Source organism: Salvelinus sp. IW2-2015, linkage group LG19, assembly GCF_002910315.2.
Source record: "Salvelinus sp. IW2-2015 linkage group LG19, ASM291031v2, whole genome shotgun sequence".
In the NCBI taxonomy this organism is placed as follows: Eukaryota; Metazoa; Chordata; class Actinopteri; order Salmoniformes; family Salmonidae; genus Salvelinus; species Salvelinus sp. IW2-2015.
Window position 1 is genome coordinate 14,049,054 of NC_036859.1, and position 18,093 is coordinate 14,067,146.

General features: G+C 43.3%; 1 protein-coding gene across 1 annotated transcript; it reads right to left on the minus strand.

The window, feature by feature from the left end:
• Positions 1-261: 261 nt before the first annotated feature.
• On the minus strand, positions 262-16,962 carry LOC111979598 (DNA replication licensing factor mcm4). Its single transcript, XM_070448829.1, is given in 18 exon segments — positions 262-491; positions 660-793; positions 986-1,214; positions 1,510-1,717; positions 1,959-2,086; positions 2,901-3,266; positions 3,603-3,862; positions 8,669-8,789; positions 9,070-9,282; positions 11,625-11,767; positions 12,110-12,203; positions 12,325-12,404; positions 12,407-12,416; positions 12,555-12,656; positions 12,882-13,045; positions 15,932-16,087; positions 16,246-16,327; positions 16,879-16,962. Coding segments are annotated over 17 exon segments (2,565 nt in total). The 5' UTR covers positions 16,310-16,327; positions 16,879-16,962; the 3' UTR covers positions 262-398.
• Positions 16,963-18,093: the final 1,131 nt, after the last annotated feature.

The following is an 18,093-nucleotide window of genomic DNA, read 5'->3' on the forward strand; positions in this document are numbered from 1 at the left end:
CCTCTTTAGGTTTCTACCTTCTAGGGAGTTTTTCCTGGCTGCTATGCGTGCTCTTTTTGGTCTAGGCTGGGTAACACACAGTCTTAAGTGCACACTGCCTGTAATCATGGCACACCTTGTTATAGTGTTGCATTGTAGCCCTGGCATCAGCATTCTTCCAAACCTGAAACATCCCAAGTGACATACTAAAGCATTTCTTTATTGCTCACCAAAACATCAAAGCCACCAAGCACTATCAGTAATGATGAAGCATACAATGTTAGTCCTGACTGAGACATTAACATTAATGTGGTCAAACATTCTTCACAGATCAGTATTCTGTAGAGAGAAAGCTGCTGGTTCAGGGAAATAAGTGCAAATTCAATGACTGTACAAGGTAAGGGGAGACGCAAGTTTCTTTACAGCAGGCGAACAGTCTTTCCAGTGACAGTCAGATAGTCTTCATCTGCCAGGGCTCGCAGAGCCTCTTCAAACATGTCCTTTGTTATTGCCTGAAAGTTAACAAATTGTAAGAAACACATTAGGGGACAGAAACACTATTCAGAAGATTGATATGCTTACCATCCAATTAAAATGTTTTAAGGTAATTGTGATGACTGTTTTCCTTGATAGTTCTCATCACCAGGAAAAGAAAAGCAGAGCTGGGAGGTACTACTTACAGCTTCAGACTGTCCTCGGAGGTCATCAAACAGCTGCTGGTACTTCATGGCAGGGGACTTTCCCTTGGACTGGATCATTTTCTTCAAGGCCTGGGTCAATTCCTCCTTACGCTTACGGGCCGTGGCACTCATTCCTGGGTTGAGTAAAAAACTAAAAGATAATACTTGCACCATATTGCACATTATCAAAGATACTGACATATACAAATTCATAACATGGTTGGGTTCGCACATCCAATCAAAAAACATATTTGAAATATTTAACATGGCAGACATCGGAAGAGCTGTCATAGTAAGTAACTACAAATAGACTAAATCCTCCATACCGGTTGTGAGGATGGAGATGTCGACAAAGCCAGTCCTGGGGTCTGTAGCGGACTGCTTGAGGGCTTCGCGATGCAGTCTCTTGGCCTCCTCCACGTCGATGGTCTCCACCTTGTCAGAGAAGCGCACCTTGGCATGGGCCTCAGCCAGGCGGATCAGAGACTCCAGCTGCCTGGGGTAGGCAGACACCATCCCCCGCCCGCTGCCAATCTTCCTCATGTCCACGTAGGCCTGGAAGAAAGATACCCATACAATCAATCCAATTTATTTATAAAATCTTTACACTGTTGAATGCTACTGCAGGATATTTTTGTGCATTGTGTCGACCAGGACTTCGGCTGGCTTAATATAGCCTAAACCTGGAACCAGCACAGAACTTGTTACATTCAGGGCCTGAAACAAACCTAGCCAGCCACTTAATACTTTTTTTTACCAGCATTTGGTGCTGTCAGGTCCTGAAGTTACATCTACATCACAACCCCTTTCAACTTAGAGCATTTGTTATTATTATATGTCTATATCGTACCTCAATGAGTGCCTGGCTGGCTTCTTCGTTCAGTCTGGGGTTGATGTAAGTGCGAGCGTATGCAATGTAGTCCTTCAGCACAGCCATGTCCAGGAACTCTTCTTCAATCTGCTCCTCGCTCTGGTAGTAGAGCGCTACCAGGTGGTGAGCCAGGCGACGGTCATAAGCCTCGTCTTGAGGATCCAGCATCAGGAAGATCAGATCAAATCTGTAGGGGAAAAATAGCATTTAATTTCCTTTTTTATATATATTATGTTTAATGCCTCACATACTCTTTTTATTTATAGCAGGTCATATGCATGTAGTGAGAGTTATTTTATATATTTTTTGGCAACAAGGTGCATTTAGTTACAGTGGAGAAGTCATTGTTTGGGGTTCAGTGATCCTAAGGATATTATTGACAATCAATAAGAGTGTCCAGGGCAGTTGACCTATTGGGTAATATTTACCTTGAGAGCAGTGTGTGAGGGAGCTGGATGTTCTCAATGGTCGTCTTCTTGGGGTTCCACTGAGACTCCACAGGATTGGCTGCTGCCAGGACGGAGGTGCGTGCATTGAGCTGGCAAATGATTCCTGCCTGGACAAAAATAAATAGAGAGAGAGCTTTGTAAGAAACTACCCTGTAGTTCACCGTTACTAACAGACTACTTAAAAACAGAAAACAAAATTATAATGCTTCTACAGTAGTGAAACTATTTAATCATTCGATGTTACCAACACCACATTTAACATTAAAATTCAAGATAAGCCTATACGTTTCTGTGAAGTGCATCGTTTCTGTGAATAGTCTTGAACCTAGTGCTGAAACTTAAACATCAGTAAACTTTATTTATTTAACCTTTTTTTTATTTTAAATTTTATCCCCTTTTCTCCCCAATTTTTCGTGGTATCCAATAGCTAGTAATTACTATCTTGTCTCATCGCTACAACTCCCGTACGGGCTCGGGAGAGACGAAGGTCGAAACGCGTCCTCCGAAGCACAACCCAACCAAGCCGCACTGCTTCTTAACACAGCGCGCCTCCAACCCGGAAGCCAGCCGCACCAATGTGTCGGAGGAAACACCGTGYACCYGGCCCCCTTGGTTAGCGCGCACTGCGCCCGGCCCGCCACAGGAGTCGCTGGAGMGCGATGAGACAAGGATATCCCTACCGGCCAAACACTCCCTAACCCGGACGACGCTAGGCCAATTGTGCATCGCCCCACGGACCTCCCGGTCGCGGCCGGCTGCGACAGAGCCTGGGCGCGAACCCAGAGACTCTGGTGGCGCAGCTAGCACTGCGATGCAGTGCCCTAGACCACTGCGCCACCCGGGAGGCCCTATTTATTTAACCTTTAACTAGGAAAGTTTATCCCCTGATCTTGTTTTGTTCTTCTTTTTTTTTAAACCCACCTTGGCGATGGAGAGAGTCTGCTGCTCCATGACCTCATGCAGCACAGAGCGCGTGCTGTCGCTCATCTTGTCAAACTCATCAATACAACATATCCCGTTATCACTGAGCACCAGGGCCCCCGTCTGCAGCACTAGCTGCTTGGTCTCTGGGTCCTTCATCACATAGGCTGTGAGGCCCACGGCGCTGGAGCCCTTCCCAGACGTGTACTGACCGCGGGGCACCAGATTGAACACGTACTGCAGCAGCTGGGACTTGGAGGTGCCGGGGTCTCCACAGAGCAGGATGTTTACCTCGGCACGGAAGTTACCGCGGCCTGTCTGGCTGAAGTCTTTACGGGTGCCCCCGAATAGCTGGAGAAGAATACCCTTGGGAAAAGAAGAGAAAGTTTAGAGTACTGTGCATTTTGAATGGAAGTGAAATCTAAACTCAGTCAAAAATCAAACAACTGCTGCAGCAAAATGCCCTGGGAAAAGAATGACAAACTTTATAGTACTGTTCATGGATGTTGAATGAAAGCAAAATCCACTGTAATCTGACAGACAGCAGTTCCACATCCCTGGCAGCAGAGGACCCCACATTAATTTGATGAGAAAACGATCCCGTGGTGAGTTTCCCAAAAACGTTGTAGCACAAACATCTTAATTACACAGCAGGCAATATAGAAAATATCTTTGTGCTACAACAACTTTGCTTTCACTGACCTTCTTGATGTCCTCGTGTTCATAGATGCTGGGGGCCAGGGCGGAGGAGAGACGATTGTATACATCTGGTTTGGAGGCCAGCTCCTTCAGTGTCTGGACGCGCTCTTCAGTGAAAAGCTTCTGGTCTGAATCCTCATCCAGCCCGTGAAGGCGCTTCTCATCAGTCTTGCGGAAATGGATGACATCGATGTGGGTCTTGTACACAGACTTCACGTTGCTCTGGCGAGGGTTCTCACGCATAGGAACCGCTCTATAGATACCTGTGGGAGAGTTGAAGAGTTTCGTCACGACAATAGGACAATTTTCTGTTTACCATCAAACGTCAACATTCCAGTGATGCACTTGCATCCCAACATCAAAAAGCTCTGTAGCAGGATAGCTAACACTGATGTCGGGAGTCTCGGGACCGTGAGAAATTTAACAGTGAGTGAGTGATGACCATGAACACACAAGACTGATGGCTATTGCTATGCAGGGATGGAACCAACATTTTCCTCCAATTGTTTAGTTCTGAACAGAACCATAATTTTTTTTGTTCCGTTACACTGTTCCAACCAGCAAAATAAACTTCTGAACCGTTTTGAACCAAAAAAATATAACGTTTATATTGTTAATTTCTGTTCCATTTTAAACCTTTTTACATTCAACTCGACATTAAATTACTTCACCAATGGATACGGGAGCATGCTATGGAGCAGGCAAGCTACAGACAAATGTAGGGTGCGACATGTGAATGAAATTCTGTGTGTGAGGAGAGCACTGGGCATGAAGCGCTGGGCAACTTGTTGATATGACATACATAATTATACCTACGGAGGAGTGACTTCTATGAAGGAACTGAACTTCAGAGAGTTGACTTAACATTGGACCAGAGCTAGCCCTGGATCATGACTCATTTTATTTAACCTGTTATCTTTACTGCTCCAGATCACTTTTATTCTCGGTTCTGTTTCTTAAAAAAATGTTCGGTCTTACCCGGTTTTCGGTTCCCTGAACAGGTTCCAACTTGTTTCTAATGTTCAACAAGTATATTATTCTTATGGCTTTAATCTAGCTTTATTTGTGATATTTTCCCTTGCCTTGTTGGCTTGCTAGGTTATCAATCCTCTGACATCTGCGTTGTTGACGATAACCATCTGATTACGTGTTGTTGTTTTTTTTACTTGCACGAGCTGCATTTGAAGTTGCACACTCAACTTCTCATGACGCAGCTGGGAAATGAGTCCATAGAACCATGTTGTCTTATTCAAACTCTAGTAAGGCACAGCAGCAGTATGCATGACTACGGCTAATTGTTTTTCCTTACCACGTGACCTGACCAGAAAAACTAAGCCCATGGTTATAGGCAAAAAAAAGAAAGAAAAGAGGGGCAAACAGCAGTTGAAACAAACAAAGCATTATTGACCACCAAAATATCACAATTATAATTAAGCATATTTTAAGTCTATACAGTGTTTGTTACTAACATGGGATACCGTAGTTGAACTAAGTGCATGAGGCACTTACAAGTTATATTGTGGCGAAATCCTGCACGGAGCCTTCACCGTGCGCTGCCACTTTAAGAGCGCATCAGCAGTAAGGAAGGAGGAAATAAAGACAGCTCGTTCAGCTCTTTGGGGAGGAGCTCTTGGGTGGCGCGACAGTTTGATTGTGTGTGCTATGCTGCAGAAGTTTTATTTTCAGCGTGTGTAGTTTATAAAGTATTTAACTCAATCATCGGTGTGACCGGTCGTGGTTGTTTTCGTTTGGGACCGCGCCGGTATTGGATCGCATGGATTAGTAGCAACATTGGTGCGAAGCTTTGGCATACAAACCAACAAACCATCGGACGGTCAAACAGTACACCGGCACGCCTGAAGACCACAGCTAAGATCTCGTTTGCTTTCTCTTCCCTCTATCATTCCAGTGCTTTACCATGCAACAGACTTTCTATTTTTCAAATGCACTTCCCATTGAAGTTCATTAGAGCTGGACTATTATTGCCCTGCCAGAAGTATTTGGGTGGACATTTTAGTTAAAAGGGAGGTTGCTTGCAAGTTGTGTGTTATTTGAACTGTATTGAGGTGGGGTGTACTAATGACATGTGGTCGAGAAGATTGTGGACATTTTTAAGGCCTTTGTTCTATGACCACCCCCCCACATTCATACCCTCTGCACTCCTCCACTGGAAGATAATACATGTTACTGCAAATCCTCTGTTGATGACTTGGTTCTTTCTTGTATGAAGTTGCTGTTCAATTGCTCTGCCATTATTGTATGAGGTATTCTTGGTGGGGTTACCCCTGTGCTGTGATATGGGTTTTATAGGGTGTGTATTCTCTTTTCTCTCCACTGGCTATCTGGTAAACAGGCTACACTCTAGGCAGTCTCTTCTGCTGATGTGTGTGGGTCTGGTAGTGGTACTCTCTCTATTCTACTCTTTTCCTTTCGGCATGGTTAATACCTGCCTGGCGCCCGAACAAAATCGTTATCTTTACCCCTCTCTAATAAATACCGCTACAATATTCTACAAGAAATCACTGAATATAATTTCTTTATTAGTCCAAAAACAGATGTGGCAACTTCGGATTGCCCCTTAACTAGAGCACACTTTTTTGAAAGCACTTTATAGCCTGTTACAGAATCCCCTTGCCGAGGGCGCTACATCGTGTGCACATTTGTTTATTTGCTTTCTGGAGCCGTGCTGTCTGGCTCTCACTCATCCTCACCTTTTCTCCCCCTCGCATGAGAGATTGAACATCTCCAGCTCGTGGCTTCAGCCAACTAGACAATAGCCGTGCACGCTCTAGCCATGCAGTCTCTCCGAGCCCTGATTGGCTGACCGGCCTGACCCATACTCCCCAAGGGAGTAAATATGGCCCGTACCCGAACGGTCTTTTCCCCAGTTTCCCAGTCTGTGAGCATGGGTGGACTGGTGTATATGGGGATGCGTGTTATGCCTGTTGGACGCGTTTACCACATGTGCTCCAAGCAGAGATGAACTCTTCTTGACATTTATGTTGCCTATTTGTATAGCTTCAGTGTTCATTGAATGTTATTAGGTAACATGTTTATTGTTAGCATGAGTGCTAGTTGTGACTCGGGTTACTACAGTTGAAGTCAGAAGTTTACATACACTTAGGTTGGAGTCCTTAAAACTTGTTTTTCAACCACTCCACAAATTTCTTGATAACAAACTATAGTTTTGGCAAGTCAGTTAGAACATCTACTTTGTGCATGACACAAATTTTTTCAACAATTGTTTACAGACAGATTATTTCACTGTATCACAATTCCAGTGGGTCAGACGTTTACATACACTAAATTGACTGTGCTTTTAAACAGCTTGGAAATTTCCAGAAAACTGTCATGGAATTAGAAGCTTCTTATAAGCTAATTGACATCATTTGAGTCAATTGGAGGTGTACCTGTGGATATATTTCAAGGCCTACCTTCAAACTCTGTGCCTCTTTGCTTGACATCATGGGAAAATCAAAAGAAATCAGCCAAGACCTCAGAATGTATTTTTGAGACCTCCACAAGTCTGGTTCACCCTTGGGAGCAATTTCCAAACGCCTGAAGGTACCACGTTCATTTGTACAAACAATAGTAGGCAAGTACAAACGCCATGGAACCACACAGCCGTCATATTGCTCAGGAAGGAGACGCATTCTGTGTCCTAGAGATGAATGTACTTTGGTGCAAAAAGTGCAAATCAATCCCAGAACATCAGAAAAGGACCTTGTGAAGATGCTGGAGGAAACAGGTACAAAAGTATCTATATCCACCGTAAAACGAGTCCTATTTCGACATAACCTGAAAGGCCGCTCAGCAAGGAAGAAGCCACTGCTCCAAAACCGCCATAAAAAAGCCAGACTACGGTTTGCAACTGCACATGGGGACAAAGATCGTACTTTTTGGAGAAATGTCCTCTGGTCTGATGAAACAAAAATAGAACTGTTTAGCCATAATGACCATCGTTATGTTTGGAGGAAAAAGGGGGAGGCTTGCAAGCCGAAGAACACCATCCCAACCGTGAAGCACGGGGGTGGCAGTACCATGTTGTGGGGGTGCTTTGCTGCAGGAGGGACTGGTGCACTTCACAAAATAGACGGCATCATGAGGCAGGAAAAATATGTGGATATATTGAAGCAACATCTCAAGACATCAGTCAGGAAGTTAAAGCTTGGTCGCAAATGGGTCTTCCAAATGGACAATGACCCCAAGCATACTTCCAAAGTTGTGGCAAAATGGCTTAAGAACAACAAAGTCAAGGTATTGAAGTGGCCATCACAAAGCCCTGACCACAATCCCATAAAAAAATTGTGGGCAGAACTGAAAAAGCGTGTGTGAGCAAGGAGGCCTACAAACCTGACTCAGTTACACCAGCTCTGTCAGCAGGAATGGGCCAAAATTCACCCAACTTATTGTGGGAAGCTTGTGGAAGGCTACCTGAAACATTTGACCCAAGTTAAACAATTTAAAAGGCAATGCTACCAAATACTAATTGAGTGTTTGTAAACTTCTGACCCACTGCGAATGTGATGAAAGATACTATACTATATGCTACATTTCACATTCTTAAAATAAAGTGGTGATCTAACTGACCTGAAACAGGTAATTTTTACTAAGATTAAATGTCAGGAATTGTGAAAAACTGCATTTAAATGTATTTGGCTAAGGTGTATGTAAACTTCCGACTTCAACTCAACTCTGTAATATATGGTTATTAGATAGTCCTTTGCTCCAGTTGTATTCATTAGCATTCCTTCATACATAGCTTCTCCCATTCTATTGCACTCTACACATATCTATGCAGTGTATTTATATCCTGTATAGCATATTAATTTTCTCTCTGTACCTTTACAGGTCCATCCCCATGTTCATCTTCCTCGGGGTGTTTAAATAAAGTTCCTGTGTGTTAACTCTTGGGCTGCTTTAATTCCCTCTAACCGGGGGCGGCGTCAGTGGGTCACAAACCAGTAAAATACGTAGAGCCGGGTTGCTCTCTTCCACATACCATATCCAACAGCAAAGCTATACATTATCGCTTCTCAACCAGTTCTTCTACGGGGAAAACAGCTCACCAGTGATGTTGATGCGGTCTCCTGGCTGTACTTTGTCGACCAGGTCGTTATGAGCATACACTATGGTGGTGTGAGGGGTCTGCCCAGCAGGCATGTCATCAGGAGACTCCTGCACTTTGATCTGAAAAGGAGAAAAAAAAGGAATCAGAGTGAGAACTGGAGTTCTGCTTCTTCAGAGCTGTGTCTGGAAATACACTACTATTGGATTTGTGTTCTAACCCAGGAAGACAAGCTTTTATGGACTAACGGGTATCTGAACTAAACCACTACCCCCAGTTTTCTGTTCAGCAACATCCAAACAAATGGTATCTTCCATTTAAAGTAAGCAGACTGTCTTAAAGTATAACAGCCCCTGCATGATCTTGACCTACTTAAAAAAACGCTTTCACCCCATATCTCACCATCTGTTTGTCGGAGAAGGCTGAGCGGTTGTGGATGAGGGCCAGACTGTGGGTGGTGTTGCAGTTGCGGCACACGGCGGGCTCTGCGATGCGGCCGCGGTCCACCTCCACACGGGTAGAAAAGGCACAAACCTGGCACTGGAAGAAGGCCTCCTGCATCTCTGGGATCAGCTGGGAGGTCCTGATCACCATGCCGCTGATGGTGATCATTTGGTCTGTCTGGAAGGAGAGGGACAGAGGAAGATTGTATTAAGTACTGAGCACTATAGCACCAGATATGGCTTCATACATTTTAGATATGCTTGACTGAGCTTGCCCGGGGCAAATGGAATCAATGTAAGCCCAAAAGTACAAATCATCTGCCACTAGGCTGCAGGCTCATTCAAACACTCAATTTTGAAAGAAAATCAATGTTTAATTGAGTATAATTCACTCTTCATATGGTTTATAGTGCAATAGATGTTCATCCATTGTTCAGGGAAGCTAGACATCCATCAGATGATATGGTCTATTACTAGGACAACAGAAGGAAAACGCCGCACAATGCTGCTCATGCTCCCAGGTGATATTTATTTTTAACAACGTTTTGACCCGTAGGTCTTCATTAGACTGATGTAGCTGGATGTGCGTATGTTCTTCAGCTTTTGTACTATTACTAGGACAGCCACGTTTACCGTATTGCCACCACACGGAAGTCACGAGTCATGACTGCAGTCAAATGATGACCGATGAGTCACGGTTACTAGACTTCCCCAAACGGCGCTCTGATGCCGCTGATGGTCATTAGTAGCCTAGCAAACTTACTAATGGCCAGTCGCTAATACCTGGTACTAAGCGCTCTATTGTCCCTCTAATCACTTGTCCCTGTCAAACACTTCATGAGAGCCCTGGCATTCAGAGTTTGAGTGGAATAGGATCACCTGTTGCACAGTGACAGCCAGCTCCTCATAGCTACAAGACCATGGTGCTTACCTATGGCTATGCTCAAACCCTAACACCAATCCGAGCACTCCGTTCTGCCACCGCAGGCCTCTTGGCCTCCACCCTACGGGAGGACAGCTCGTCTCTGTCCTGGCACCCCATTGGTGGAACCAGCTTCCCTCTGAAGCTAGAACAGCAGAGTCTCTGCGATCTTCCAAAAACATCTAAACCTACTTCTTCAAACAGTATTTGAATTAATCCTACTCACCTCCATTATTTTTTCAATAAACACTAAACCAGCACTTGCCTTGACCCCTCTTCTAGCTCTGACTCTACTGACAGCTACTTTAAAGAAAAAAAATGTACTTTCTATGCCTTGATATGGTGGTTGTCCCACCTAGCTATCTTAAATGAATGCATACTAACTAAGTCGCTCTGGTAAGAGTGTCTGCTAAATGACTCAAATGTAAATAGCTGGTTGATGCATGGAATGAAGTAAGTTTTCCTATTAGCATGTTGCGCAAACATTTCTATAGGCTTATGCAATTGCGTGAGAACTGAGTTGATGGCCTATTAAAAAGAGGGATACTATACTTTTCTATAGGCTAGGTCTACTATATGTATCTTAAAATTCCTCATATTAAGCACATTGCTTCGCTTTACAACCGGAGTAGTCTACCTGGCTGGCATGAAAAAAGAATTTAAACTATTTAAAAAGAGGTTCAAGCTTTCTTTCTTTATTGCTAATTCTTAAAATAAAGCATTAATTTACTTTACAACGATGTAGCCAACCTGGCATATTAAAAACGGAACACGGGAAGCGCTTCCGCCATTCGTTATTCCAGTGCAGGCTAAGGATAACATGTTTTTTTGTGGGCCACTCTAAATCAAATAATACCACATGTTAGTAGGCTATATGCAAAACATTGATTAAATTCAGAATAGTCTGATGGATGAGAATACTGGTGAGTGTTGTCAAATTGTGAATAAGAGAAAGATGGTGTGCAGCCTGTGCAAGAAACATGCTACTTTTGTCAAACCATCATTAGTGTCGCATCAATGGCAGCCTTACAAACCTTAGGGTATATGTTTTGATTTCTATCACAACTAAAGTTGCGTAAATAACTAAATTTAAACATATAGGACATGTTTTAAATTATACTTTGTTAACCAATCAACAGAAAAGCAGCATGCATGTGCGCACTCCCGTCAGAGAAATATCCTTTTCTATTTATTCAGCTATGTTCAATTGTATTCTTCTTACTATAACATAAAATGCCACAGGAATTATAAGCAAATCTTGTCTGCTAAATGAACTAGTGTATCGAACAGCCACATGAATAGCCAGATCAGGGCTATGACTCAGAATATGCTATTCGGTTCTTTTCTCATATGATGTTTCTTTTAAGAAATGATAAATATTAATGGATTTATTGTGTTGGTGTAGGCTTATTAAAATTGATTTATTAGCCTATTTAAAAAGTATTTGTTCCAGAGGTCCACATCATGCTTGTAGGCTATGTGTGGAAGTCCGGAGATGTTAAACGCATTTATGTTAATTAACGGTGAATAACAGTGAGACGGCAGTTATTTGCATGACAGTTACCGGCTGACAAATGTAATTACCGCCACAGTCTATTACCTTCAGGGTTCAGGCTCCTCATGTTCCTAGTCTTCAGGCGTTGTACGGCCGCACCTGGATCTGGTGCACAAGATGGAGTCTGGGAACGCTCAAAGAACAGCTCATTGACAGCCATGTCAAATGTGGGGATGATTCCTGTGAAAGAGATATAGGAAAAACAACATTATGAATCACCATTCTTATTGGTATGCTACACATAATTAAATATTGTAATCTCTATGCATGGTAATAAATGGTCAAAAATTATTAGCAGACAAATATTACACAACCACCTTTGCTAGCTGTCATACGGGAAACATTTTAAGTTTAGCATTCATAGCCCATTTCCCATTAATATTAGAGAGGTTCCTAAGCTAGAAATCAAATATCTAAATGACCTTGTATGTCCATCTAAAAACAATTCATATGTTAGCTTAGTAGACTTACACTTAGACTCGAGAGGTTCATATGTGAGACGTCTGGTGCGTGCGTGTTTACCTGGGGGTAGGAGATGAGCTGCCTGTACAGGTCTGCTCAAAGGACTGCACATGGCGAGTTGAACGTTCAGCACAGGCTCACCAACCAACTGTATCTAGAGGGAAGACACAAAGAGAAATTATCACTGCAAAGATAAGTGCAATACTAGTCTCAAGACAGATGTAAATGGTGATACTGTTATTGGTGTCACATGGTGCTAGGGGAGGGGGACCTACCTCCTCCAGCTTCTGCATGTAGAAGCTCGTTCAGGTCCAAACCAGCATCTCATCCTCGTTGGAAGTCGGGTCAATGAACTCTGCAGGAATCTCTATGGGGAAAACGAACAATAATAGCATTCAGATAAAATGATTAACAAGATTGAACTACATTTTTTCTTATCAATTAGATTCGTTTATTTATTTTTTCTAGCACAATGAAAGCAAAGCCCTAAGGTTAATTTCCATACCTGGAACTTCTCCTTGCACGTGCCCACGTTGACATCAGTGCCCCAGATAACAAGCTTCTGACCCACTGCCTGCTCACTGGCTACTGCACCATCTGCACTTGGCTGGTAGAGGACAAAAATGGCATTAGCTGTTATAGATTTCCTAACAATGTCATTCTATATAGCATAAGCCGTTAGCAAATCTCTAACGCCATCTTTCTATAATAAATAGCATTAGCTGTTACAGATTTGCTAACAATATCATTCTATATCTATATAGCATTAGCGGTTATACATTTCCTGATTATCATTCTCTATCTTTCTCCATATAGGAGTTCCTCTACTCACCGGCTCAGAGTGAAGGTCCACCTGGGGGGCCTTCCTGATGGAGCCCAGGTCAGGGCGCTGTCTGGCTGGGGTGCCACGCACACCACTACGGGGGGTGCCCTCCACCCTGGAGCTAGGAGTCCCGTACATCAGAGGGGAGCTCATGTCCACCTCACTGGGGAGAACTGAGGAGAAGACATTGACTTAACATTCCGAGTGACATCACAGGGTCAAAATCTCAGTTCTTTTAGGTCCAGTTTATTTTTTGCAGTTGTGCTGCACAAATGATCTGGGCCCATCGCCACAAAGCATCTCAGAGTAGGAGTGCTGATCTTGGATCTGTCCATATAAATCATATCAAACTTTATTTGTCACATGCGCCGAATACAACAAGTGTTGACCTTACCGTGAAATGCTTACTTACAAGCCCTTAACCAACAGTGCAGTTCAAGAAGAGTTAAGAAAATATTTACCAAATAAAGTAAAAAAAGAAATAAAAAGTAACACAATAACGAAGTTATATACAGGGGGTACCGGTACCAAGTCAGTGTGCGGGGGTACAGGTTAGTTGAGGTAATTGTACATGTAGGTAAGGGTGAAGTGACTATGCATGTGGGTCAATGTAAATAGTTCGGTGGCCATTTGATTAATTGTTCAGCAGTCTATTGGCTTGGGGGTAGAAGCTGTTAAGGAGCCTTTTGGACCTAGACTTGGCGCTCCGGTACCACTTGCTGTGCGGTAGCAGAGAAAACAGTCTATGACTTGGGTGACTGGAGTCGGTGACAATTTTATGGGCTTTCCTCTGACACCCCCTATTATATAAGTCCTGGATGGCACGAAGCTTGGCCCCAGTGATGTACTGGGCCGTACGCACTACCCTCTGTAGCGCCTTATGGTCAGATGCCGAGCTCCTTTCCCCATCTCCTGAGGGGGAAAAGGTTTTGTCGTGCCCTCTTCACGACTGTCTTGGTGTTTGGACCATGATAGTTTGTTGGTGATGTGGACACCAAGGAACTTGAAACTCTTGACCCGCTCCACTACAGCCCCGTTGATGTTAATGGGGGCCTGTTCAGCCCGCCTTTTCCTGTAGTCCACGACCTGCTCCTTTGTCTTGATCACATTGAGGGAGGGGTTGTTGTCCTCCCTATAGGCTGTCTCATCATTGTCGGTGATCAGGCCTACCACTGTTGTCGTCAGCAAACTTAATGATGGTGTTGAAGTCGTGCCTGGCCGTGCAGTCATGAGTGAACAGGGAGTACAGGAGGGGACTGAGTACACACCCTTGAGGGGCCACAGTGTTGAGGATCAGCATGGCAGACATGTTATTGCCTACCCTTACCACCTGGAGCAGCCTGTCAGAAAATTCAGGATCCAGTTGCAGAGGGAGGTGTTTAGTCCCAGGGTCTTTAGCTTAGTGATGAGATTGGAAGGCACTATGATGTTGACAGCTGAGCTGTAGTCAATGAATATCATTCTCACATAGGTTTTCCTTTTGTCCAGGTGGGAAAGGGCAGTGTAGAGTGCAAAAGAGATTGCATCATCTGTGGATCTGTTGGGGAGGTATGTGAATTGGAGTGGGTCTAGGGTATCCGGGAGGATGCTGTTAATGTGAGCCATGACCAGCCTTTCAAAGCACTTCATGGCTACCGACGTGAATGCTACAGGGCGGTAATCATTTAGGCAGGTTACCTTCGCTGCCTTGGGCACAGGGACAATAATAATTAGTGATGCACCGATATGACATTTTTGGCTGATACCAATATCAGATATTTTCCTTGACAAAAATTAATTAATTAATTACTGCGGCCTATTAAGCATTCTAGTACAGTTAAATAGACTGCTGCGTCCGCGTGTGTGTGAACTAAGGCACTGCATCTCAGTGCAAGCGGTGTCACTACAGTCCTTGGTTTTAATCCAGGCTGTATCACATCAAGAACTTTCAAAGTTCCTTCAAGTGCAGTCACAAAAAACATCAAACTGGCTCTYATGAGGACCGCCACAGGAAAAGAAGACGCAGTTGCCTCTGCTGCAGAGGATGAGTTCATTAAGAGTTACCAGCCTCAGCATTGGGCAATTAACTGCACCTAAGATTTCAGCCCAAATAAATGCTTCACAGAGTTCAAGTAACAGACACATCTGAACATCAACTGTTCAGAGGAGACTGTGGGAAATCAGGCCTTCATGGTCGAATTGCTGCATAGAAACCACTACTAAAGGACACCAATAAGAAGAGACTTGCTTGGGCCAAGAAACACAAGCAAAGGACATTAGACCGGTGGAAATCTGTCCTTTGGTCTGATGAGTCCAAATTGGAGATTCTTGGTTCCAACCGCCGTGTCTTTGTGATATGCAGAGTAGGTGAACGGATGATCTCTGCATGTGTGGTTCCCACTGTGAAGCATGGAGGTGGGGTGATGGTGCTTTGCTGGGGACACTGTCTGTGATTTATTTAGAATTCAAGGCACACTTAACCAGCATGGCTACCACAGCATTCTGCAGCGATACGCCACCCCATCTGGTTTGCGCTTAGTGGGACTATCATTGGTTTTTCAACAGGACAATGACCCAAAACAAACCTCCAGGCTGTGTAAGGGCTATTTGACCTAGGAGAGTGATGGAGTGCTGCATCAGATGATCTGGCCTCCACAATCACCCAACCTCAACCCAATTGAGATGGTTTGGGATGAGTTGGACAGCAGAGTGAAGGAAAGGACCCAACAAGTGCTCAGCATATGTGTGGACTCCTTCAAGACTGTTGGAAAAGCATTCCTCATGAAGCTGGTTGAGAGAATGCCAAGAGTGTGCAAAGCTGTCAAAGCAAAGTGTGGCTACTTTGAAGAATATAACATCTATTTTGATTTGTTTAACTTTTTGGTTACTACATGATTCCATGTGTGTTATTTAATAGTGTTGATGTCTTCACTACTATTCTACAGTGTGTAAAATAAAGAAAAACCCTTGAATGAGTATGTGTCCAAACTTTTGACTGGTACTGTATATTTATGCGACTGCAAAAAAAAGACTAACTTAAACAGCATCATTCTGTGTGTCAATGCTGGAGAGGCAGTTACCTGAGCGGCGTGGGCTGGAGAACAGAGAGGTGTCATGGACAGCAGGGCTGGCAATGTCTGTGGCTGGAGATGTGGGCATGGCCGGCAGATCCCCGTTGGAGGAGTCCTGACGTCTCCGCCGCTGGGAAGGAGGGGAGACCAGGCCATCACTGCCAGCTACAGAGACAGAAAAATACATAGTTGGTTAGACTGCTTCCTTTCATGTGATTTATATGTCCTTAAGTGTTATATTAAATTAAAAACAGAATATCACTGTACAAAATCAAACTGTAAATATAGTTTATGGTACTCAGAACCTTTTGCTGTCAACTTACGAGTGGCTGGAATGTCATCCCTGTTGCGCTTGCGTCTTCCGGGAGTTGATGTTGGTGAAGACATTCTGAATGATCACAGGTCCTAGAAAAGAAATCTGGTTAAATAACGTTAAATGTATTCGCCTTTGACTCGTAAAATAACAATGCAACCAGTAAGTAACACATAGCTGAGTTGAGCTTGAATTAGCTAATAACAAAGCCTGTAGTTAGTTATGTCAATAGCTAACTAGTAAATTGTTGGTAGCTACTTGCATTCTTTTCGACGTGTAATGAAACAATGCATCCTAGCCAGTTAGCTAGCTGGGAAGTCAACTAAACTTCCCGAAAGAGCTTGTCAACTAAAAATAAAATATTTATTGTAAATCCTTAACTAGGTACATTCTCTAATTATATATTCCTAATCATTTTTTATCAAATACTTTGATGGCTGGCATGTTCAAGACAATTGTAAAACAGCAGCTAGCTAGTGCAAGTTAACAATTTAAAAAATCCGGTGAACACTCCCAAACACATAAATTAGGTAATCTGAATTTGATCTAACATAAAACATTTAATAAACAACGACCTAGTTAATTTAGCCTTTAATAACCTTAGAAATAGCTAGCTACAGTATCTTAAAATTACTTTTCTTACCTACTACGTAGTGCTACTGCAATGAATTTGGCGCGAAATTGTGGGTGTGACGTTTTAGTCCCGGGAAACTTTGCACCAATAGCGAAGCTAAACTACGTGTGCGCTCTACATTAGCATTTGCACATCAAGGGGATTCCGGAGTGTCTTACAATCAGTACGGTTAACATTTTAAATGGAATACATTAATACTCTTATTTTTGTAAGTATTTCATTATTATTTCAGGAGTAGACCAATTATTTGCATTGTAATAATTGTGTTCAACTGAAGGTCTGGGTAATCCGCCCATCATCTGATATCGTTTCTCCCGACATATTCCACTCAGGGGCGCTAGTGTAAACCTTTACCACAAGGTGGCGTATGTGCCATGAGAAATGTGTCAACATTTTTCGACTATCACTCAAAATACAGAATGCATATCTTTAGGTTTTCATAGAATTTATGGGAATGGCATGAAACAAATTCCGGGAACACATCAGAATTGCTCTTATCATAAGTAATTACTCTGCATTCTTCTATATAGTAACAATGCCTTTATATCAAATTAATAACCATGATAACCTACTTTCCAGGGCCATCATGGACATTTCATTTATTTTATAGACAACGGCACATACTGTACACAAATCTGTGAATATAAAATATTGCTCATTATGTAACATTTCCACTGCCCACAATGTCATATGACCAGAGACGTGCACTTGACAGTTTACATCAATGGTTCCCAACCAAGGGTACTTGGCCTACCCACAGTGGGTACTTGAGAAGACTCATGAGACCATAGGCCTACTGGTAAAAACTACATGAGGGGGTACTTTAGGGGTACCAACGGTTGGGAACCACTGGTTTACACGATGATGCCTACTCTGGCTCCACATACGCAGCATGAACTTGTGCGCTTGTCAGTTAGGGAATTCGATTCACCTGGCCCGGGCGCCTTGGCGTGTTTTGCCCTGGGTGAAAGTTGATTGCATTCGTTTTGGAACCGGGCTTCCTCCCGGGCGTGAGCCAGGTTCGCCGTTTAAAGCCCACGGCGTAGTCGCCTCAAAACTAAAGTTAAGTAATTAAGCATGTGGCATAATGAGTAGGATTCTATGTTTTCACATGCAAGTGACCGCTTTGAGAAAAACACTAACTATCTTTCCAATGAAAACTAGATTGAAAATTCAAACATATTTATGGAAAAGTGGTGTTTCTGGACAATGCACCATGCTGCA